Source organism: Cydia strobilella, chromosome 6 (genome assembly GCF_947568885.1).
Source record: "Cydia strobilella chromosome 6, ilCydStro3.1, whole genome shotgun sequence".
NCBI classification, from domain to species: domain Eukaryota; kingdom Metazoa; phylum Arthropoda; class Insecta; order Lepidoptera; family Tortricidae; genus Cydia; species Cydia strobilella.
This window is the reverse complement of record NC_086046.1, coordinates 10,094,630-10,121,031: the sequence shown is the minus strand read 5'-3', so window position 1 is coordinate 10,121,031 and position 26,402 is coordinate 10,094,630. Positions and strand designations below refer to the sequence as shown.

Below are 26,402 nucleotides of genomic sequence, written 5' to 3'. Positions count from 1 at the left end.
TTACCGTGGAACCTATTGTATGCTGACGACGTGGCTCTGATATCAGACAATAAACAAGAAGTACAGGATAGTTTAGATCAATGGAGGAGATCTCTGGAGCCAAACGGATTGCACATAAGTAGAACCAAGACGGAGTATATGGTGCTCAACTTCGGCACTGACAAATCTAGCACGACACACACTGAGCTGAAGCTTGATGGAGAAATCCTACCAAGAGTAAAAAAGTTCAAATACCTAGGTTCTGTTATTGCTGAGGATGGCACGATTACAGCCGACATAACGCAACGAATAACATCTGGATGGAATAAATGGCGCGAACTAACAGGGGTCTTGTGTGACCCAAAAATGCCAATAAAAACAAAAGGCAAGATATATAAAACCGCCGTTAGGCCAGTTCTACTATACGGTAGTGAAACGTGGGCTACGAAGCAAATACATGAGCAAAAACTACACACTACTGAAATGCGTATGCTTCGTTGGGCAGGAGGAGTTACCCTTAAAGATAGAGTCCGAAATGAATATATCCGGGGCACCTTCAAGGTGGCACCAGTTACCGAGAAGATAAAGGAATCCAGACTAAGGTGGTTCGGACATGTGATGCGTCGACCCGAAAACCACGTTGTGAAAAAGTGCCTTTCCATGGCTGCAGCAAAGGGAGGAAGGGGCAGGCCAGTAACTACCTGGCTGACGAATGTCCGGAGAGACATGAAGGAGTTGGGCCTGTCCAGTGACGACGCATATCAGCGAACAAAGTGGCGCCTCAAGATTAGGAAAGCCGACCCCGCGTAACGGGATAAGGTGAGGACAAAGAAGAAGAAGAAGATTACAAGGATTCTTTCCATTCCACCTTCAATAACTTATAGATCATTGTCGTGCAATAGGACTTTTACGTTATACCTACCTTTTAACAATTAATTTTCAGATTTCACCTGCCTAGTATTTCTTTGGATCAATTTAACCACATTATTCTTCAGCAAATTTTAAGTTCTTTTTTATTATTTTCATACGTTTGAAATTAGATATGAAAAGCAGTTTGCCTATCACGGGCCTGTCTAATTTTCGAAACACGATCCTCGTGTCAGGGTAATGTACTAGCTACCGGGTGATTAATGTGTTTGCACTGTAGTTATTAGCCGCAATCGGACCTGGGATACTCTTGTCATCGCTCAACGAGCCTTCGCCTGAAGCAGGGTCAGACCAAGCTAACCCTGCATACACTTTTTCAGTGACAAAGTGTGGAAGTTTCGCCATACCTAAACAACGTACGAATGGCTACCATTGCTGGTAAATATGTATACGAAAACAATTAACGTCTACTTTTTATTGTTACTCCTTCACTTCACGCAAAATAGGCGCAATATATGAAGTCGAGTTGCGGAAACCAAGCCCGCGAAAACCTACTCCTTCACTTATCAGAGCATTCTCAATTTCTCATTAATGCGGAATCTTAAGTCCAGTCCAGACGGGGCAAGTTTTCGCCTAATCTGATTAAATTGTCAATTTAATCAGGTGGTGTGGATGCAAAAATGAAATTGAAGAACATTGACTCGCCTAAGATTGACGCCAATTTGGTCATCCCATATTCTGAACGGGCCTTATACTACTCGTAAAATATACCTATAGTGCCGCGATTTGAATAAGACTGAACTGTTGGTGTATTATAGTATTCATTATTATTTTTTATTTTATATACAAACTATTTTTCATTGAACTTTCGTATTTTTAATAAATATTCATATTTGTATTGCTTTATGATTTGATGTTAGAAGGTGCTACTCTGTAATGTTTGCATGTATCTGCACGCAGACTGAATACACTGGTCTTGTTTTTTTTTTGTATATGATCTGCATGTATGTACGTGTATTCTGTGGAAATTAAATTCTTTGAATCTTTGAATATAACTCTGATTCATAGCTCTGCTGTACCTCAGCAAGCGACAGTGCGGAATTGCCACCGTACACATCAAATTCCTATGAAAACACGAGGTTTATAGTGGCGTATAATGCTTCTGGTGGCTTAACCCTTAAATGCATACTACTACACAACAAAAAACATATAATTTTATGCATAATTAGATTAAATCGATTTGGTCCTGTATAATTATTTTGATTCAAATTTGCGCAGTATTTTAGTTTTAAAAAATTACATTTGTTTTAAGACGAAATGGCGGAAAATTGAGAAAATTTGGAAAAGTTGATGATTTTTAATATGTAATTGAGCGGTTTTTTTGGGGTTTACAATTATTTTATATTTAAATCTTTATTATAGGTATATTACAAATAGCGTAAATTTCTAAATGCAGTATGATTTTTCCCAGTCATTAGTAAGTGTAAGCGAAAACAAATATCGAAAGTTGAAAAATCGAATATTGTGAGTGTTGTGTGTCGACCCGGTGACCTCCCTAGTGCGCTAAACGTTCAAGTTAATAAACAAGACCAAGTGCGGGTAGTTCGAAAAACTCGCGCGCCTAGAAGATGTTGATGTCAACTTGAGCCAATGTTCTCCGAGACCACGAGGACAACGCCGTCCTCGAAACGTCGGAGGTGAATTTAAAACTTATTTTACGCGATTAAGTCCCGTCGTTGTGAATAATAATAAATAGTATGATTTTTCATATACCTTTTACCAATAATTGTATATTTAATTTACATAAATTATGATTTATTTAGAGTAAATTCTAACACTGATTTAGCTATGAAATCGATGTTTTAATAAAAAAAAATATCCCCGGAATCAGAGAACAAATCTGTTACGCATATATTAATTCCAGGCAAAAAGAAAACATCATGCATTTAAGGGTTAAACGGGCTCACGGGCAGACGAAACGGAGCATTTCCACTCGGGTGAAGGAACACATAGCTGATGTCAAGCACCGTCGACCTAGGTCTGCAGTCTGTGAGCATGTCATGGATAAAGCCAATCACTCAATAAAGTTTGATTAGCCTCTGGTTCTTGCCAAGGAAAAGCGATACATACCCAGAATGCTGCGCGAGGCCATTGAGATTAGGAAATATCCAAACTTTAATAGGGAAGATGGCTTTTCTCTACCACCAGCTTGGGATCCGGTAGTCCATCTGATAAAAGAGCAAGCGAGACATAGACTGTGAGACCTTTGTGTTGGATGATGTTGGACATTCTGAGTATAATATGTTTTGAAAAGATGTGTCCCGCCGAGTTTGTTGCCGGTCCCATATTGGGATACCCTCCTACAATTAAGGAGGAAATTAAATCTTCTCGGGTCCGAGGTGTAGGGTTGGAGCCGGCGTAGCTTTATCACGTATAATATATATATTTTACTTGAAAATAGTTGTATTGTATAACAAGCTTTATGAACCGATTTTGCATGTACAACCAGCCTTAAAGTTTATAGTTTATGGTTCATAATACATAGAAATGTTATTTAGGTACTATGGTTTATTTACAAAATTAAAGAGCGTCTATCACATACCTAAAGGATACATGCCCTAATTTTCTCGAGTATAGGTACTTATAGATGCCCTTAGGGCCATGTATCCCACATTGTATACACATATTTTCTTGGTGTGCCACAAAAGTAGGTAGTAGGTAGGACGTACTTAATCTGATCTCGGTCCCGCATAGTGACGACTAAGGATGGTCTTCGCATTTAATAAATACTGAACTGGTTTCCTTTGAACAAAAAATAAAAATAGTCTCTAAGTAGGCTTATTTTCACCATACTTAATGTTATTGTACAATCAATAGCGTTGACTTACTCAGCTAACATTGACCAACCAACTCTTCTAGTTTTTTATGGACCAGATTTCGTCCTTGGAGTGGAGAGGGATCTCCGTGAGCTCGGCGTCGCGCGTCGGCGAAAGCTGGCGTGATATCGCTCTGGAGTCTGAACCGGGCAAAGTGGCGTGCTCTTGTGTTGGAAGCCAACACTCATTTTGGGTCATCGCGCATGCCAAGTTAGTAAGTAGATTTGGTCCTTCAGTAGATACGTCTTATTAATTCAGCTCAGCCCCAAATAAAGTACTAGCTAAGCTACGGGAATGCTGGGTCTGGGCCGTGTGGTTAGTGTTTGCGTTGTGCTAAGCACTGCGCGTGCACAGACCATACGATCCAACACAAACCGACTATCACATTACTGCATCTATAATACCTCTCTTTTAAGTTTTTGTCACTTCTAAGCTAAGCTTAGGTATACTAGTCGGTAGGTAAGTGCCTATCAGCTAAAAATATCGCATTTATTAAGTTCCCAGCAGCGAGTCCTTCACTATAAACATTTTTGTTTATAAATCAGGTTTACGAGTTTAAACAATGTTTCGTATTATTTGAGTACCATACATTTCTTGGGAAACTTTGTTTACGAAGACTGTTTATAAAGGTTTTTGTGCAACAAGAGAGGAAAGTTGGTTTTTCTTGCGAGTGTTTATTTTGAGTCCCGAGAAAGCGAAAGATTCTATAATTGAATCAAGAGCGAAGCGAGTGATTCTAAGTTAGAATCTTGAGCGTAGCGAGGGACTCAAAAACACGAGATGTAAAATAACTTTGCTCTCGTGTTGCACACAGAATTTTTCACCTCAGTAGTGAGAACATATTAAAGGTTAAAATGTAATTCCAATTACATAGAATAATAAGGAGAAAAAAAAATTGTAATTAAAGTATGAAGTGGCAGTTCATGACCTTCACTAAATTAAAAAGCTACTTTGTTTCACTCCCTGGAGTGAGGAAAGTCGCACTTTCCTCACTCTAGGGAGTGACGAAAGTAGGCTTGTTCGAGCTGCTAAGGTGAAAAATAAATAATAAACATTGTTGGACACTCACGGTACGGTAGTTAAGGTTCATGTAGTGTGTAATGCGGAGTAGGTTACCCATTAGACGACGAAATTTTCCCGCGAATTGCCCGGCTACTGGTATTGCCGACTTTTTTAAGGATCAGTAGAGTCAGGCCATGCTAAGTTTTCATACCAAGTGCTATGTCAAGTATCGAGGTTATAGGGATATGTATGCCTTCTTACTGCCAAGATTGTGCAAAGTAAACTTGGTCATAGTCTATAAAATTGTTAAAATTTCAACAAAAACTGCTAGTTGTTAGCGCTCAGTGTTAGAAATTATCTGAATACAACTTTTATTTAGGTACCTACTGAAAGGGAGTAAGAGCGAGTGTTATCAATTAACTACCTAACTACATACTTAATACCTACATCTGCTGCGTACTTATACCCACAAAAATCTAGCAATTCACACCAATATGCATTATTTAATATGTACTTACAGAGCTTTTTATCGCGTTCTATGAAATATCAGTGTTTACCGATTAGGTACCGTTTAGTGATTTAATTGCTCAAAGCTGAGTGGAATTCAAAGTATCTTCATTGTTTTCCTCAATCGATGAAAAGTAAAAGATCGGCAATTTTATTGTTAAATTGATTTTCCCACCGTCTTTCCGCCATTCATTGAAGTGTTTTACCGCCTATGGTAGCGTATCAACACGTTACGTACCTAATCATCTATTACATACACAGTTGCTATTATATGACATAGGTAGATTATAACAGAACTTACGTTCAGAATGTTCACTGTCAAACCAATTCCATATTCGACAGAAAAGTAGGTACCTACATCTTGATAATAATTAATTCCTTTCAAAATAGGTAACTACTGAAGTCGGCTAGTAAGTTTCACATGTTAGGTATATACCTATGTTTATGAAATGGTATTTATACATTTTTAACCGCCTTCAAAAAAAGGAGGTTCTCAGTTTGACCTGTATGTTTGTGTGTATGTATGTATGTTTGTTCGCGATTGTCTCGCTTTTGGCTGAACCGGTTTTGATGCGGTTTTCAGAAAAGTGTTTGTTACATTCTGGAGAAGGTTTAAGTATACCTACATAAGTTTAAGGTTTAGTTGTAGGTTTAAGTAGTATTGGTTTAAAAACCAATTGGACCCGGTAGGTGGCGCTGCTATCGGTATACCTATCGTCTTTGATTTGCTGAAACCGATTTATTATAGGTAGGTAGGTAGGTACATGAGCGTGATTGATTTTAAGTAGGTATAAGATTAATTAGTAGTTTTTTTGAAAATGCGTGAAATATAGGTTGTCAATCATATATCGGATAATTTTATTGTTCTTTGCCCAAAAATTACATGATAACGAGTTTTTTATTCGTAAGTTTTCATGTTATTTTCCTGCAGCGGACTGAACTTAATATTAAGCTTGTAATATTTTACTGTTTGCAAAATTATAAAGTTACTTGTATGTAACACTAATTCGGAAAGCAACCAAAAACTTCTAGTCTAGACAAAAAAAGTCAAAATCGCTCTCCTTCTTGATGCGACTGGCAAATCTTGTTACTTTTTGGCAGCCGGATTTTTTTACCTAATTTGACCCCGCTGAATCCAAATTTGCCGGTTGCCCGATCGAAATCTTGACCGGAAGAGAGATATTCAAGATGGCGGCCATTATTGCCCTACATAGCGACCCTAACGAGTTCCTTGTATGGAGACCTATATATATATATTTTTGATATTTTTTATTGCAAGGAATAACAGTTGAAATAACACGTATATTCTGAAAATTTTGAGTATTTATTTGGTATGATTCAAAATATACAGTCCTTTAAAGGTGGAAAATATCATCGTCAGCGGCGCACCGCAATACGAATTCCCAGTTGTAAGGCCTCGTTATGTTACAAAACTCACTCGAAGGGCTTTAATTATCCTTTATTTTTTTAATATATTTATTTATTTAAATATTTATTCGATGGTTGAATCTTTTAGCACACATTTAAAACCTTTAATCTATGTGCGCGGAGTAAGACTGAAACTGTGACTGATTGGTGAAAAAAAGCGTCTAGTATGAGAAATATGAGAATACGAATATTAAATGAATTTATCGTTTTATTAAGCAATTAATCGAGATTTTAATGTGTACACTGACACTTAAAAACCTAAAACCTTAAATATTGTCAAAAAAAGTCTCAAATTTTCATGTTTCACGCACGATTTAGTCCCCTAAACCAAAAATTGTTATATAATTGTTGTGCGTGTTTAAGTAGCTTGACAGATAACAAAACGTAAAACGCTCATAATAATGGTTCGTTCGATATTAATTATCATTAAATAAATGGTTTGAGAATCTAATAAAAAATACCAGATTTAGCTTTATTTAATGATTTTAAGTCATAAACCTTAAAATTCCATAACAAACGTTTGTTTTTTAATAATTATGTTAAATATAATTCTGAACGCACAAGTTAAGTCGATGCAATTTCAAAACGCATCATTGACATTTCATACGTCAGAAATGTCAATATTGACAACAAAAATTTTACTTTAAAACTTCTCACGTAAAAGTACAGAATTTTGAGAGTTTTTTGTTATAATATCGTAAAAAAATGAGTGATTCCAGTTGATGAAGATGATCTAACGCCTGTGGATGTTGCACTTTCCTCGCTATAGTGAGGGGAAAAGTTTTGTGTTACACACGGGTGCAAATGTATTTTACTTCTCGTGTCTTAAAACACTCGCGGGTAAAATACAACTTTGCACCCTTGTATAACAAATAACTATTTCCCCTCACTAGCTCGGAAAGCCGTCTTTTATCCTTTAAAACAAGCGGGGAAAAACGCATTTTATCCACTAGTGGGGAAAGTAATTTAACCTTGAATGGAGCGTGTTTAAGTAGCTTGACAGATAACAAAACGTAAAACGCTCATAATAATGGTACATTCGATATTAATTATCATTAAATAAATGGTTTGAGAATCTAATGAAAAATACCAAATTTAGCTTTATTTAATATTTTTAAGTCATAAACCTTAAAATTCCATAGGAAACGTTAGATTTTTTATAATGATGTTAAATATAATTCTGAACGCACAAGTTGAGTCGATGCAATTTCAAAACGCATCATGACATTTCATATGTCAGAACAGAAATGTCAACATTGTCAACAAATTTTTTACTTAAAAACACTTCTCACCGACTCTCGTAAAAATCAGAATTTCCAGTGTTATCTGTTATAATATCGTACAAAAATAAGTGATTCCAGTGATGAAGATGACCTAACGCCTGTGGATGTTGCACTTTCCTCGCTATAGTGAGGGGAAAAGTTTTGTGTTACACACGGGTGCAAATGTATTTTACTTCTCGTGTGTTGAAACACTCGCGGGTAAAATACAACTTTGCACCCTTGTATAACAAATAACTATTGTTTAATCTTTAAAAAGCTGTATATTTGGAACCATAGCAGATGGGTACTCCAAACTTTCAGAAAATACGTATACGTGTACGTGTACGTGTACGTGTGAATTACTGCTATTTTCCACAATAATAATTATAAAAAAATATATTTAAAAAATATGGGTCTCCATACAAGGAACTCATTAGGGTCGGTAATAATGGCCGCCATTTTGAATCCGGACTTCCGGTTAGGATTTCGATCGAGCAACCGGCAAATTCGGATTCAGCGGGGTCAAATTAGGTTAAAAAACCCGGTTGCCAAAAAGTAATATGATTTGCCAGTCGAAATCGATTTTGTCAAAAATATGACCTGACTATTCCTTCCAATTACAAAAAGAAACCTTTCAGAAATAATATGGTACAGTAGCATTAACAAAACTACCTAGTGACTCTCAGTGGCCAAATATATCGTTATCTATACCATAGAAATACAGTTTTTTTTTTCTCTTTATTTAAGAGCTGTTCCGATATATTTGGCCACTTTAAACGTCAATATCTATATGTACCTACATGTTTCACAATTTAATATGCAAGAAATTATACGGCCTAGCTACCTTTCAAACCTTTACTAGGTACTAGGGTTAGGGTAGGTATCTAATTAGGTAGGTGGTAGGGTGTCCCTAGCCATTGGACACAGCCGAAATGTACATATATGCATTAGGGTATTTAGAACCAGTATACAAAGTATCATAACAACCGGTGTAGCGGTTACGAAGAAATTAACAAATTACGATTTTTTGCTTTGGAGCAGCCTGTATGTGTTAGTAGCTCCTGAGGTAATAAATAGTATGAAACCTTCTTCGACCTTTTTAATTCTTTTTAGGGTTCCGTACCTCAAAAGGAAAAAACGGAACCCTTATGTGGGCCCGTGAGTCTGTCTGTCCGTCTGTCACAGCCTATTTTCTCCGAAACTACTGGACTAATTAAGTTGAAATTTGGTATACATATGTAAGTTTGTGACCCAAAGACGTACATGTCTTTTGGAGGGTAAATGAGAAAAATAAAAAATGAAGTTTTTCAAACTACATCGTGTTACATATCAAATGAAAGAGCTAATTGTGAGAATCTTAAATATAGTTTTTTTATAATTTTAGGATAAACAGTTTAGAAGTTATTCAAGAAAATAGGCAAAAAAATGACCATTCCCCCCCCCCCTTTATCTCCGAAACTACTGGGTCTAAAATTTTGAAAAAAATACACAAAATAGATCTTTACCTATAGATCACAGCAAAACCTATTAGAAATGTGTAGTCAAGCGTGAGTAGGACTTAATTACTTAGTTTTTGATCCGACCCCTACGGTTTTTTTTAAAGACATTTCACTCACGTTTCACATAAAAATACATTGTTTAAATTGTGTAATGTACGGAACCCTTGGACCGCGAGTCCGACTCGCACTTGGCCGGCTTTTATTTATGACACTAATAATATTCTGACTTTTGACAAATGTCATCATTGCCGCACATTATCGAACAAATTGTCAAAAGCACTGCCAATGACTAATACATATGTTTCTTTTTGTTGTCGATTATTGGAAATAACTTGTTTGAAAATTTATTTTTTTATCTTTTGTTCTAATTAAAAAAATATTAACATTAGAGCATCCTGAGAAGTAACCCTACGTGGGATTTCAGGGTGTGTCCAGTGGCTAAGGTCACCCTGTATATTATGATCTTCGTTTAGCAAGGTGACTACCACTACTACTGGTCTAGCACTGTGACTTTATCGGCCCGTAATAAACCATCCGTCCGCTCCTAGTATATCGAGTATACATATATATATAAGGCTGAAAGGAGCGATTGATTTATGTCGGCGATAAAGCCAGTGCACCTAGTGTGCTTGTTAACCTTACAGCCTTCAGTGGCAGGCAAACAAACAACTACAGCGGTTCGAGGTGGGCTCTAACCATATTGGCATTAGTGGCGAGCAAACAAACATACCTAGTGGTTCCGGGCTCAGTGCTAACATAATCATTGTAGGTATGTACGAGTATATACCTACCCATCTACCCGCGGTGCGGTTACCAGTCTTTCTTTCTCGGACTAGGTAGGTATACTTACTAGAATGCAGGATTAGGTCAGTCGATATTGCTCGTGCGACGAAGCCTTAACCCCTCAAATAGGAGGAAAGAGCGACCTTGAAGTTTTACATTTAGAATATAATTTTGATTATCTTTGGTTAAGTTAATTGATTTCCAACTTCTTAGTGATTCAGGTCATTCGGAGATGACATTCGCCATATATACCTGGCCTGTGGACTGGCCTGGTGGGTGACCTTAGCCATTGGACAAACCCTGAAATCCCACGTAGGGTTACTTCTCAGGAATGCTCTAACGATAATATTTTTTTAATTAGAACAAAAGAAAAAAATAAATTTCCAAAAAAATTAATTCCAAAGATCGACAACAAAAAGAAACATATTGTATTAATCATTGGCAGTGTTTTTGACAACTTGCTCGAAAATGTGCGGCAATGATGACAATTTGTCAAAAGTCAGAATCTTATTAATGTCAGAAATAAAAAAGATATAATATAGATAGAAATAAGGTCGAAGAAGGTTTCATACTATTTATTACCTCAGGAGCTAATAACACATACAGGCTGCTCCAAAGTTTTTATCGTAATTTGTTAATTTCTTCGAAACCGCTTCACCGGTTGTTATGATACTTGGTATACTGATTCTAAATACCCTAATGCATATGTACATTTCGGCTTTGTCCAATGGCTAAGGAAACCCTGTATATTTAGTATATATTGATAGTTTTTAGGGTTCCGTATCCAAAGGGTAAAAACGGGACCCCTGTCTGTCACCAGGCTGTATCTCATGAACCAACACCGACCGATGAGCTAGACAGTTGAAATTTTTGCAGATGATGTATTTCTGTTGCCGCTATAATAACAATACTAAAAAATACGGAACCCTCGATGGGCGAGTCCGACTCGTACTTGTCCTATTTTTAAACCCACTAACCTAACTGTTATTGTTAGAACATGCATAGAATACCAATTATTAAAATTATAGATGTAGAATGGGAAAAATTCTCTGAAATAGCAGAAAAATGTCACAGAAAATAAAATAGAAAACATTATGGAAATGGAAAATTTCTATCCCCATACCAAAATATCCTAAATTATTCCACGTTAATTTAATTTAAAAAAAAACCTTAATTCATGATTACACGGGTAAGTTCTATGTCTGGTTTGATTTATTGCCCGTATTCAATTTACACACTGTATGCAAGTAGGTACAATACAATTTTTTTATGAAATAGGAGGCAAACGAGCAGACGGATCACCTGATGGTAAGCGATTACCGCCGCCCATGGACACCCGCAACACCAGAGGGGTTGTTAAGTGCGTTGCCGGCCTTTAAGATGGGAATACGCTCTTTTCTTGAAGGTTTGAAGGTCATATCGGTCCGGAAATACCGCAGGCGACAGTTCATTGTAAATAAACAAACACAGCGCCTAAAGCGAGATGCGCACGGTAAATAAGTTTAACGGTGATTTTACAACCGCCCGTGCGCCTAGACCTGACGCGCCTCGGAACATTGCCAATTTTCACTCCTCAATAGCCTTCGGAATTTCTCACAGTATGACTGTCTTCCTCGCCATAAACAGATTCGCTATTCATTATCTCAACATAACCTATAAAATAACCAATTTAATTGCTAATTGCCCCGGTTCTTTGCCGTCAAGGGATTAAACTCGACCTTAGCACTCTCATCTAAATACTATAAAGGCATTTTACGTACGATTGCCAATCCAAGAAACTTACGATAGGTACACTGATTGATACAAGGCTAACCTTCCATTTGATACAATCTGCCTTTGTCACAAATGCTGCAATCGAGTATTTAAATATACGACTTTAATCACCAATTATTGCGACAGTTGTGCATTACTCATACAGATTTAGATTTTAATTAGTACTTATTTTTGGTTCCTGGAAGCTATAATAACTTTGGCGAAATAAAAGCCTGATGCAATTAGAATCAAACAGCACTACAATTAAAATGGTTTTGTCCCACATAAGTCAAAACTCACAACCATCAGAAATTTGGCTTTCGGGAACAGAAGAGACAACTTTTGTTTCCAGATGAGTGAGTGGGTCCTATAAGGGTGTGAATAAATTAAAATACGGGTAGTTCAAGTATGTAATTCAATTTATTCGAACATCATGATTTAGGGCAAAAGAAAACATAGTAAAGTTTATTTGAATAAAAACAACATTGTGTCCAATGTTAAATGATGTATAAAGTGTTAGCAGTGTACCTATTGACTCAGGTTATCACACATATTGTCTACAAGTAAGTGTCGAGCAAATATGACATGCTTTATAAAACTTTTCAATATTCTTGTGTTATTTTGCACTGGCAATGATAAAAATACCTAAAAAATATGATACTAGACTGTGCTACATGTAATAAGAGTCCAACAATACAAAATAAGACTAAAGTTAAAGGATAACGGAACAATATGATTAAACGTTAACATTTGTCACTTTTGTACATTATGTTAGTAACAGCACATATACTGCATTTGTAATAAATTTGTCTGTTTATGACACTTTCAGCTCTTAATTCTAATTTGCATCAAAACTCGACGTGCCGTTAAAATATTACAACGTGTAATATATACTATTGTAAATGTGTTATCATTATCAAGTTTTGTAACTATGTAAAACGTAACACGAATTGTATTATTCGGATGTGAAAACGAGAAACCTCGATCTTCTGATTTATTTAATCGATCTTCTGATTATTCTGGTAAACTAAAGTCGGATACCTGCTATACCTATGTCAGGTATAGTTTAACATGAATATATCTTAAAAATTAACATTCGTAGATATCAAGATTTACATTTCGTAGTGAACAAAAAATCTTTTATATGGTTTTAGTAGGCAATTTAAACTTGTAAGCACTTTTTTTTACTAGTAACTAAGCACTAAGTATATGAAATTTAAAAATCTTTCTCGAAAAAAAACTATCGCATTCTCAGATACCGAACCCCTTATTTCAAATTGCTAAAAGTAATTTGATGATTTCAATACTTGCAAACATAAACTTTTATCAGTCATGAATATTTAATAAAGCAATGTCCATGTTCTGCTAAAAATAGTACAGCGTGTCCGATCAACTGCTAATAATTCATGTTCCTAAAAGAATGTCGTCAAAAATACATTAATAGTTTTGCACGCGAAAGCAAACATGATGTTATTTTCTAGGCTATTTCTAGGCGAATCGACGTATGTGAATATTAAAATCAAGAGAAACTTATCAATCGCAAGAAGTAGAACTGGTATCTACTCTCATAACATGCACCCTTAATTTTATAATTTTATTAAACTATAAACCGTGACATTATGTCGCAGCAATCGTCACTGGGCACGCGATTAAATCAATATAAAAAATAAAAGAAGACAAGACAATTTTTTGCCTCGAAATGGATAATGTATATTTAAATTCTATTATCCTAACTACAAAAAATAAAAAATATACTTAATATGTTACATTAAAAAATAAGTAAAAATAATAGCGATATAACACTAAAATTACGATTTACCTAATATCTTAGAAATAAAACTAGAATATAATGTTAACAACGTAAACATGGCTCCGTACCCGAGCGTGAGCTCGCGAGCGAGCCCTTAACAAAATGTATTATTTGTATAAACGTCTATTGGTGTACGAATTTCACTTAGTCTATCAATTCCTATTACTATAGTGACACACATTAGTGAACCGCCGAGGCGGATTTATGGACTTTTAAGCACTAAGGCCCTGGAGGAGGACCCTCCGCGCGCGGAGCCCCCCGGGCCGACTAACCGCTAGACAGTCGGGCACGCAGCATGCTAAACATACAATCACATAATGAGATGAACCGTCGTTACTCTTGCTGGCTATTCCTAGCGCTTCACTTGTTGCTAACAGCCTTGTTGTTATGTTTCTGACGGCGAATTCTGAAAAGAGAAAATGCTTTGTTTAAGACTCTAAATTACGCTATATAATATTTTTTTCGAATATAATGCCACGTTTCAACATTTCAAGGGTTATTTAATATTTACACATACACCGGTTTACGAAGATACTTTTCTACCGACTCAGCGAGCCGAATATTGTATTATATTATATTTGATGAGTGTATATTGTAAAACAATACTAACAGTAAATTAGTACAAAGGCCGAGAAATAGGCCTATGCCGACAGAGTACGCCCGTCTCGTTCAGTAATACCATAGAGTAACTTATACTAGAGCGGTACTGTCATATTAAATTTTGTAACCCCAGTAAATTCACTGCCATCTGTCGACACACTTTAAAACTAAAAATAAATATTTATAAAAATACGATAAAATGTATTTAAATATGGATAAATGATTTTTTTTATTTGCATTAATTATTTTTATGATTTTGACCCATGTTCTTTTACTGATATGCGTTAAAAATGTTAAATAACAAACGAAACCGTCAACGCCATCTATACGACAGTAAGCCAAAGCTAGTAGCGCCCTCTGAATGAGAATCAAATTTTCTTGATTTTCGAGGCACGTTTTTTCCTTAGACTGTGTCCATCTATTACGGAGTTATATCTATCTTTGGTAATACTATGCCATAATCGCACTTAAACTATCGTGAGACATATTTCAAAATATTTATCAGTATGTATCAGTGCACGACGTACAACCGCCGCGGACACTCGTGCCTGAGGATGGATTCCCAAAGAATCCGAAACATGTCGCCAAAAGCGACTAAAAATAATAGTGAGTAAAAACCGTACTGATAAATATACTATGCCATGTTGTATGAATCAAGCTTACTGTAATATTATTGTTTTTTTTAGTTTCATTTCAGCCGCCCGAAAAGTGATGTCTCGCATATAATAAGGAATTAACGATAGCCGTTTTTAACGCAATATTTCACCGACAAAAACGTAATTTTCTTGTTTCGTCCATACTTTAAGATAGGCTCTCAGTGACCTTGACGTCACATTCACTTATCGTTTTGTTAGGAGCGTTTCGCGAGTGAAGTACGACTGTCGGACTTTGGCTATGAAAATAGAGCAAAAACATGTTTTGTATGAAGCTACAAACTAATTACAGACATAGATATACCTTATCCTATTGTAAGTACAAAGTTTCAGAGCAATCTAGCTAGTCGTTTTAAAATGAGAGCGGAACTACGTTTGTATGGAGAACCGAGCTTGCCGGAGACCCTTAATTCAATGGGTCCCAAAAACAAACCCGATCGATTGATACCATTAATAAAAATTTGTCATGTAGCCTACACAAAAGGACATATACTTATAATTTACACGAAATTACAAAAATGATTGTCATCAAACACACTATTCCTACGCAAACCAGGGTATCCCAAGTTGTAGAGCGAAATGATTGGCGTGACAGCAATAGTGGTTAAGAGGGTATTACCGTGGGTGTGAGGTCGGCCCACGCGACGAAGGAGGGCAGGTCGCGCGCCGGCAGCTCGGCGGCCAGCGCCTTCACGCGCAGGTTGCGGTCGTCCGTCAGCAGCACCACTTCCCGCACAAGCCGGCCTCCACTCTCTTCTGTCCGCTCTGTTGGTCAACAGAATTACTTTATCGCAGACATTAAGAAAAAAGATGCCGCATTCCAACCCTATAAGCAAATTCCAATACTAGAAGTAATTGACTGATTTGTATTATGATCAGTGACAGGCTGACAGGGACCGGCCCGCATAAAAGAGCCCAATAAATACGTAGCATTAGGTTTATACGTAAAAAAAAAGAATAGGCGTCCTAACCTTTTATAATATAACATTGTATAAGTAGAAAAAATATAGTGAAACAAACAAAGCATCATACTGCCACAAAATAAACATGACAACAATCATAACGTGTCAGGTAAATCAATAAATCCGATCGATTGAGATCTATATTTTTTGCAATAGAAAACGCGAGCTAGCCGTTTTTATCGACCAATAATTGATCGCGGCCGGGATAACTCGAATAACAACCAAATGGTCATTGACGCCAATTACCGTCAATCAATACTATAAAAATATTTGAAACGCATTTATAAAAAAAAACTATGACCATTTGAGTCAGGAAATGGCTGATGCTAAATTGGTTTATTGTCAATAATTATTTACATACCTTACACATACTCTTAAATAACAATGGTATTTAAATTTATAACATTGACAGTTTGGCGGTAAGACATGAAATATAATTATACTGGAGGCAAGGAGTGCCATCAACAAGAAACGTCACTTTTGACACTGACAGATCATATCTATAACAAATCCCGATCAAATTCATAGACCAAGAGAAGTCTGCAATGATTTTGATAGCATACGCAGTGCGTTAGTTATACGTCATAATTTATAATTTCATTATTGCAATCAGAATAAGCCTCCCGAGATCGATACCTCGTTTAAAACCTCGCGTAGACTTAAGTACGACGGGTTTCTCTGCGAATGCTACATGTTTTCAAGTGTTCCCTTTGGCACTGGCATGCAGGCGGTAGGTACCTGGTTCGCTAGCTATGTTGGCGTGCAGGTTGAGCGCGGTGGCGAGCACTCGGTCGTCGTTGGTGGCGCGCTGGTCGCGCTCGGAGTAGGCGCGCGTGGCGAGCAGCGAGCCCTTGCTGGTGGCGAAGCGCACGCCAGCGCCCGCGCCCGCGCCCGCGCCGCCCAGCCACGCCAGCGCCGCGTCGGCGGCGGGGCCCACGCGCGAACACTTGCGGAGACCCTCCAACTCCGTCATTACTGCGCGAGAAACAAAGTAATTCTCCATTTAGGCATAGAGTAACTTATACTAGAGCGGTACTGTCATATTAAATTTTGTAACCCCAGTAAATTCACTGCCATCTGTCGACACACTTTAAAACTAAAAATAAATATTTATAAAAATACGATAAAATGTATTTAAATATGGATAAATGATTTTTTTATTTGCATTAATTATTTTTATATGATTTTGACCCATGTTCTTTCACTGGTATGCGTTAAAATTATAAATAACAAACGAAACAGTCAACGCCCTCTATACGAGTGTAGGCCAAAACTAGTGGCGCCATCTGATCGAGAATCAAATTTTCGTGATTTTCGAGGCACGTTTTTTCCTTAGACTGTATCCATCTATTACGGAGTTATATCTATCCTTGATTTAGGTGAAGTTGCATTAACCAAGTTGACGGCCTCCTCATGTAACCCTTCGAACGCCACGGTTATCGTGCGCGGCGCGTCGTCGTCAACCTTATAGGAATGCTCGAAGGTTGATATTGGACTGTAGCCGTGCGTGTCACTTGACGGTTGGTTTAAAGGTCCCTTTTTATAATTCTTCGTAAATAACTCGTAAACCCCGTAGCAAAAAATAGTCATACGTAAATAATCTGTATAAAATTTCCTACAAAATAGATATACAGGTTGTCCCAAAAATAGCATGTCAAACTGACACTGGAGGTAGGACACCCTAAAAGGATCACCCAAACCAGCACCACCTCATGACCTTAGTAAAAGTTGCACGGTTTTCGAATTATTATAACCGATTTAGGTTTTTATTAATTTTGCTCTTTTTGTATCACTGACGGTTGAGTGACGGTGCCGGTATTCACTTGGAAAGCCCTTAAAGTTAATTTGAGAGTGATTCACGAGGTATATACCTCTACAGGTAGCTTTTCATTTAATCTTTACTGCTAGGCTGTCCTACGTGTCAGTTTGACGTGATATTTTTGGGACAGCTGTATATCTATTTTGTAGGAAATTTTATACAAATTATTTACATAAAAGACTATTTTTAGCTATGGGCTACCGTTTACGAGTTATTTACGAAAAACTAAAAAGAACGATCATATGGCCGTAACACACCATCGCACTGCACCAAGGTCATTGAGCGACGCACCCATAAGTAAGAGCGAGAAAGCGATATTTCCATTTGGATGGATTATACGTAACTTTCCTGCTTTAAAATCTTTAAATATGGGTCCTAGCACAAAGTGTTTTTTGTAGATTATGTATGTAAAAGATCATTTTTTGCTACGGGCCACCATTTACAAGTTATTTACGAAAAACTATAAAAACTACTACTACTACTACTATAACTATTTAAACCCCTCTGATTTGTTCGGTTGATTGACCTCTGATTTGTTGGGTGCAAACAATTTAACAAGAAATAAATACAAGGTATACAACGATTCCATGTTCCATAATATGTATTTAAAATTAAACATAACAAGTGCGACCCGGACTCTCGCACGAAGGATTCCGTACCATTACGCAAAAAATGGCAAAAAAATCACGTTTGTTGTATGAGAGCCGCCCCACTTAAATATTTATTTTATTCTGTTTTTAGTATTTGTTGTTATAGCGGTAACAGAAATACATCATCTGTGAAAATTTCAACTGTAGCTATCACGGTTCATGAGATACAGCCTGGTGACAGACGGACAGACAGACAGCGAAAGTAATAGGGTCCCGTTTTTACCCTTTGGGTACGGAACGCTAAAAAAGAAATATCCCAAATCGGCAAAGCGATTAGGTACCTTATAATATTTGACGAGTTTAATAGATTTGTTTACCACGTCGATTGCAAACAAGTGGATTCGGGGCGGCTTCGGCATTATAGTTCACTTGCCAAATCATAGGAAAAAATGATCAAATTAAATTATGTCTTGCTTGTGTATAAGTCATTTTTTGTTTTTGTTTATTATTGAGTGATAAGGGTATTATGTCCAGTTAAACATACTCATGCTAATTTTGATTATTTAATAAGTTGGCGCACAATTAAGTTACATCCATTTCCAAGTACCTATTTACATAGAATACATAGATAAGAATCGCATTATGTCACCCGCCGAGCTCACGAACAAATATAAGAACTAACTAACCTAGCGCTCGAAACATACAATTGAGCCGACACCGACAACTAAGTTGCAAGAATTGTTTTGTGTTATGTTGATTGTTATAATAATTATAAATAAAATAACACGCAGGTAACTTTAAAACGTAATGCACTTCCCTTCCATTATATGAAAAAGGTGAGCTACGGTAGTGAAATCCAATTATAGTTTTTCCGTGAACATTCAAGAACTGCTGCACTTAATTCTTCAAAAAACCCGGCCATGTGCGAGTCGCCCTCGCGCACAGAGGGTTCCGTATAACTAGATAGCATTACTGAAGTTCAGAAACTATGAAAGTCGTTACGATTCTATTAGCAATTCAGTTTTGGATATTCGGTAACCATTTCCGCATTTTATCGAAATTGCTAAAGATAAATTGCTTGTAAAAAACACTTAGATATTATTCGAGATGTACATTAGCTAAGACAACTCTACAGTACAGTCAAGTTGGATTATCCATACCCATAAATTGGATTCTTCATAACCTGCATTCGAATTAAAATCACTACTAAGTTATATTAAATCGTTAATGTGAGGCACAGGGACACTTAATATTATGAGAATAATCCTCTCAACGGAGATAAAGTAATTATCTTTTGCAAAATCACATGTCTAGGATAACTTTTCTTGTTTTAGTGTGTCTTTCAAACTATTTTAGTGGCTTGTACGTCGTATATGATCCGTGTAAATGCCACGCCACAGCCAGGCAATGAGCACTAATTAAAAACGACGTATAGCCTTGTCTGCTCGCTTTTACCGTTAAACAGATCTTACCTTGTTAGTGCGAAAATCTTTATTACAGTGATACTCCATTTTGCACGAGAAACGGGATTACAATTAACTGGTTATTATATATAATACTACAAGTTTATGATTATAACGCCTGCTGAGATCGTTTCAAAAAGATAAGTGTCGAATAATATTAGATTTCAAGCTCGAGCTTCAAGATCGAGTAAGGAATGTCGAGATCCGTCGACGCACCAAGGTGCAAGACGTTGGTTTCGCCATTACCAAACTAAAATGGAGTTGGGCGGGACATGTTGCTAGGCAGAGTGATGGCAGGTGGACTAAAATGTTGTGTGTGTAATGGTGGCCGCTTTAGAATGAAAGAAGCCCCTGGCGTCCGTTGGCTCGTTGGGTGGAGGACATCCGGAAGATTGCGGGTCACTTCTGGATGAGATTAGCTCAGGACCGGGACAAATGGCGTACTGGGAGAGAGGCCTAAGCTCAGCAGTGGGCGATAAAAGGCTGATATGATGATGATGATGAATATTAGATTTCATTATGGTAATAAATTAAGTGTCTCTAACCTCTAACATGATCAAACATAACCCATAAAGGAATTTGCCAGATGGACGTAGACATTGTCATAGCAACGGGGATTAGTTACAAAACGACTGCAGACAGCCGATAACCACGATTTAAATATAGTGTCAATAAATGCAGTTAAGTTCCTGATAAGTAAGGCTGTCAGAGGTCCTGAAAATGCACCGCATTCTGTTAAGGTGCAGCCTCTATGATGCTAACGTCAAAACAGACAGACAGGCCATATTATATTTGAATATAGAAGAAGTTCTGAGCTGAAAGGAAAAGCGTCAAGATAGGTTGTCAAAACAAATATATTATTTTAAAATAATTTAATAATATATATCTATCCATCCACTGCGTACGATCCACGTTACCTTTTAAAACATTCACTACGTAAGACCGGTATCTGTCTGTCCCTTAACCTATCACCGCAGTGTTTGGTAGTTGCAAACGTTCATAGATTACAGTGATCGCTTACCATACAGTAGGGCATCATCTTATATTGCAAAGAAGAATAGCCTCCGTTTCGTTAGGATCAAGCCATTGTGCCAATAAAGATACTTAATACTCAATAATTTATTAAATATATGAAAATCATCCGGCTTAGTGCTACATTGAAATGCAACCAACAATGTACTGATAACCGATTATGTACCTTGCGCGAGTGCAGCCCTACGGTCGATGTCGCAGACGATCACAGCTCTATGGCGTGGCCCGAACTCTCAGATTATCATTGCCGGCGTCGTCGTAGAATATACCCAAGATATGCCTGTTTTCCGTATAATGGCTCCTCTACTCTATCGGCGATGATAGACGATGACTGGCAGGCACGATAGCGTAAAGGGCATACTCGGCAGTCCCCGCCAGTCATCTTCTATCCTCCCCAATGATCGCATGCGACCCGTGAGTTGTCGGTTTTTTGGGCACGCATCAAAGGGAATCGCCGGGTGGTTTTGCGTTGTACAGGCGATCATGTGGATACTTGCACGATGATCTTGCCGATGATAGACGATGATACTATCAACGATCATCGCCGATAGTGTAGAGGAGGCATTATGTATTAAATCATTGTATTACGTTTTCTCCATTGACAGCAGGTACTTACCAATAAGTGGTACGGCAAGCTGGTAGGGCGTGCCCGGCTCGGCGGCCACGGCGCGCAGCAGCGGCAGGTGGTCGATGAAGCAGTTGGTGTCGGGCACCAGCCAGCGCGGCCGCACCTCCACTTCCACGACTGCCGAACTCACGCGCAGCATCTCCTGAGATTAACACTAGCATTTAAACATTTCAACTACACGGCTTTGCCCGCTCTATAGCCCGGCTTCTAAGCCCAAAGTACAGTCCCAATCGGAAGAAAGCATGAAATTTGGTATGTAGCTTATGTAGATAAAAATATATATATGTAGAAGCGGAAACAACTTATCAAGTGGTTGTTTCCCCCCGTTAACGCCACTTTTGTCCCATTTTGCAGTTTCTTATTACATATTATTAGAAAAAACCGGTTGGAGCGAGAATTATTATTAGAAAAACGGTATTACTTCTCGCCACATGAAGTTAGCTCCATGAGAAGACAAGTAATAGATCCGTAGAGAGACCAGTAAATTTGTCTTAGTTTTTACCATGGGTTTAAGTGATACCCATTTTCCCTATAAGGAACAATCCGCGCCCGTGGGAACTAAGTCTTATAGACGTCTCGCTAATAGCGCCTATAACTGTAGCGACAAACTACGTCATCATGAAATAATGTGTAATAAAAATAATCCCTTAATGTGCTTAAAGAATCCAAATATAAACCCTTATCTGGGGGCACGGTAGTGCCCCCGCCAAGTCGAGCAAAACAAAGAGGCACGGCCGTACCATCCTTTTCTCGATGCCATTCAGGCCATTTTCGACGTCCTGTAATTTTGTGCTGGCCAAAGCTAGAGCCCTGAATTTTCAGTGACATTTTTGGGCATGGTATGGCTTACATACGAGGGCTGCTACTTATGTATCCGGAAAAGCAAAAATGCCTTTATTGTTTTTATATTTATTCGCCAAGATCAACGATCATTCATCAAGTCATTATACGTATTAAAAATTAAAGATATCTAATATTGATGCGGTTTTAACAGCCCCTGGCACTGATTAAAATAACCGACTTGGTATCACATTACATCTCTAAACTTTTTTGTAGTAGAAGTATTGCGTTGCGAGACTGGCATCTTTTTACATGTAATGTTTTTGAAGGGATTATTTGTAATTAGTGTAATTCCAGGTAAAGATTACTAATTAAAAACCAATAAATAGAGCATGATAAAAACACTCAGGCAATGAAAACAACTACATAGTTTATGATATCCGTTAACGTTAAATGGAAACATGCTTATAAATCCATATCCCTTCGTTTTCAATTCAATTCATAGACGCATATTTCTTGACATGACTCTTCTATCATCTCATAAATGCAGTTACATTAAAAGACTGTTATAGACAACATAAATTTTACAACTCAATTATAAAACGTAAGCTGCTTTGCAGTCGTATAATACTTTATAATAGAAAAAAACCATATAAACAAAAACAAAAAAAAACGGGGATAAACCTCAGACAAAATAAAATAAGCAAAGCGCTAATTATATGAGAATATTCTAAAACAGATTTTCAAAAGATGGTTAAATGCGTCGCATGCCGAACCGTATGTTATTCGATGCGCGCAGCTAGAATAACAAGTTGTATGACACAATAATTACGGCTCCGGATTCCGAATGCGCTAATCTCAATGACGGAAGCCGTAATGGACGAAACCGTCATACTCGAAACCTGCAGTGTTTAACTTGTTTACACTCCGTGCATCCACCATAAACGAGTGTCACGCAAAAAATAAAGAAAAAACCTGCCTGGTGCATGTCGGAACATTGGTAACAAATGGAGGGTTCTTCAATTTGAAACTTTTTTTGTATATACTTAGTTAGTTGATGCTATCTCCATTATCAGATCAGCTTGATGGTACCATTATAATATTGCATTGTCACCTGACTTTCATATTTCATACTCGTATGTATGCAGATTTTCAGCTTCATTGGAAACCGGGAAGTGGGTCAAATTTAAATTACAAGATTTAATTACAGACAACGGGACAAGTGAAAGTAAACCTACCATGATCTGGAGACATCATCAGATTAGCTTGATGGTATCATAATGTTGCATTGTCACCCGATTTACATAATGTATGCAAATTTTCAGCTTTATCGGAAACCGAGAACTGGGTCAAATTTAACTCGCAACATTTGAATACAGACAACGGGACAGGAGAAACTATATAAAAGCTTGTAAAAACTGACTATTCCTATTGTCGCCGCATTCATGGCATGTCATGAGATTTCATTACACAGACAGAAAACGTCGAGTTAGCGTTCCGTTTCCTACGGTTATAAACATGGTTATAAAATTGTACAATCACGCCGCTATGCAATCAACATAAATAAAAATGGAGTCCTATGGAAAAATAATTATGCGGTAACCAACGACACAACTCGCGCACATCGACCTTGAACTTTAAGGACGGCTCGGATAAAAAAAGCAATTTCTTCCTTAGTTTAATCGACCAATTAGCCTTCACCTGTACGGAGGCGCACGATTTTATATCAATTCACGTTTTATTAATTCTTCAAAAAGTAAATATCTACTAATAAATATACTCTATACAACATTAGTACTCATTAGGCAATAATTAAATGTTTTATCAAATAACAGCGTGGCAGTCAAGGATTCTTGAATCACGTAGGAATTTATTTATTTACGTTTAAAGTAGATGTGATTGATGCCCAAACAATTACTGTAACCGAGATCCAAGAGATAAGAAAGTGCAAAATGGACAACTTAATATTATGTTTATTATATCGTGAAGTTGTCTACTGTATTTAAAACATCATATCGTACTTCTCCACTGTAAGCCAACTCACAGTAAAAAAGTAAACAAAGTCATTTCATATATTATTTATTAATATTATTATAAAGTCTGTATGTCTGTCTGTGTGTTACCTCTTCACACTTAAACCGCTGAACCGATTTAGTTGAAATTTGGCATAGAGATAGTTTGTCCCGGGGAAGGCCATAGGATAGTTTTTATGTCGGAAATCATCCCTAAAGAGTGAAAACGGGGTTGAAATTGAGAGATTTGATGAATTGCCTGATAATTGATGTCTAGCATTAAGCTTATGCTCAAATTGAATGATTGCTATTACACTTTATCCAGGCGCTAAATTTACTCTAGCGGCTGTTACCGATTCCACGCAGACGAAGTCGCGGGCAAAGGCTAGTAATAGAATAACCCCCTTATTCATAAAACTTTACAGGCCTGATTTAGTTAAATTATGTTTTATCCCTTTCTTTTCCCTTTCTTTTCCCTTCCTTTATAGCTAATTCAGGCCAGTAACGCGTTTTATGAACAGCGCCATAAGAATGTATTTGGGATGCCATACCATACTCTAAATTAATGAATTCGTTAGCCGCGTATAAATATTTTATGTGACTTAGTTTTATAATGTACGTACAATAAAATTGAGTGATGAAATAGTAAAATGACTGATAACTAGATCTATATAGGTAATGATGAGGTTTTTGAGGTTTTGAGATGAAGACAGATTGACAAGAAGTTTATGTATACACCAACAATCACAGGAAACTTTGAGTCATGACACTAGTTGCATATAAATTGTCTCTCGTATTTATTTACCGTATGTTTTTTGTCCCTTTTGCTTTGCCATATTACTTTTAATTTATAATTTTAAGTTTATGTTAGGATTACGTCTTATGTTGCGAAAATACCATTTAGTTGAGGTTATACAGTGCTTGCCGTTGCAGGCAGTTTTAGTTTTGCCAGTAGCCGCTGGCGCTAGCAGCTGCAAGCTGGTTTTTGACAGACGGTATGGTCGCATTCCTAATTATTAATTGTCTATGGATTTGTTTGTTTCTTAAATGTTTTTCTTTTTTCTTGTATACTTGTTTTTATTTTTGTTTGTGCTCTTAATGTATATATTTTTTGGTTTGGTTAATATGTTTGTAATTATTCTTTGTGTTTTATCTATCGTGGCATCAGCGAATGGGCCCTACGGAAGACCAGCGCTGGCTTTATAGCTAGCACTATGCTGAGTTGGGTCCATTTCGTGATGCACACTTGATGATTTCTTCTTTTCTTGCTGTTGTTGTCTGTACATGTTCGTACTTGTGTTGTGATCGTCACGAATAAATATATATTTTTTTCTTTTCATAAAATTTACGAACAAGTTCTCTAAACCATGCAATAAAACTAATTTGTTCCTGTATTGGCTCCTTTATTACTATACGGACCTGCATGCGCTGCCGGCGCCTCTCAAAGTTGGCTTTCCTGTTCTCGAGCTGTTCCTTCCTGCGCAGCAGCCTCCTGGTGGCCTCGTCGGGCCCCTCGGCCCCCGCGGCCTCCTCGGCGAGGCTGGGCGGCCCGCTCGCCGCCGCGCTCGTGCTATCTTCATCTTCAGAGTCTTCGGACTGCAACAGCGTATTTCCATTAATGTATTGAATGTGCCGAGGCGGCCTTTCGCTGTCAAGTAGTGCAGTTAACTCGCACTGATTACAGCGCCCTTCCCGATTTTTATTTTATGAAACTCCTATATAGCTCACTACGCGATTTAGTTCTGCGGACGAAATTGACAACATTTCAAAATTTGTAGTGGTAGTAGTAGTAGTAGTAAAACTCTTTATTGTACAAAAAGAAACATAAAACAAGAGGAAAAACACATCATTTGTACAAAGGCAAACTTATCCCTTTCAGGGATCTCTTCCAGTTAACCTTTGAGCAATTGAGGGAGAATTGGAGAACGGTAGACATCAAAGCTGTACTATTAAACGGTGGTTTCTGTGTTTTACGTTTCTTCGCGGTCGCGGGCTCTTTCTTTCAGTCAAATATTCTTTTAGCTTTTCAGCCGTAGTAATAACGTCATACTACACTTACGACCCTTTGGAATTCGCTAATTTTAGATTTGATAGTTTT

At 37.3% G+C, this 26,402-nt stretch overlaps 1 protein-coding gene and 1 long non-coding RNA gene across 2 annotated transcripts in view; one reads left to right on the top strand and one right to left on the bottom strand.

The window, feature by feature from the left end:
* The window catches only part of LOC134742427 (uncharacterized), a 273,514-nt gene that overhangs the window by 237,959 nt on the left and 9,153 nt on the right, over positions 1-26,402 (top strand). The gene's annotated exons all lie outside the window — the stretch shown is intronic.
* Positions 12,357-26,402, bottom strand: part of LOC134742353 (telomerase-binding protein EST1A) — a 70,866-nt gene continuing 56,820 nt past the window's right edge. The window contains exons 20-24 of the mRNA XM_063675413.1: positions 25,724-25,900; positions 21,501-21,654; positions 16,719-16,955; positions 15,638-15,783; positions 12,357-14,171 (exon numbers count right to left, since the gene is read on the bottom strand). Of these exons, the coding sequence (XP_063531483.1) occupies positions 14,151-14,171; positions 15,638-15,783; positions 16,719-16,955; positions 21,501-21,654; positions 25,724-25,900 (735 nt within the window). The 3' untranslated portion in view covers positions 12,357-14,150. The remainder of the gene's footprint in view (positions 14,172-15,637; positions 15,784-16,718; positions 16,956-21,500; positions 21,655-25,723; positions 25,901-26,402) is intronic.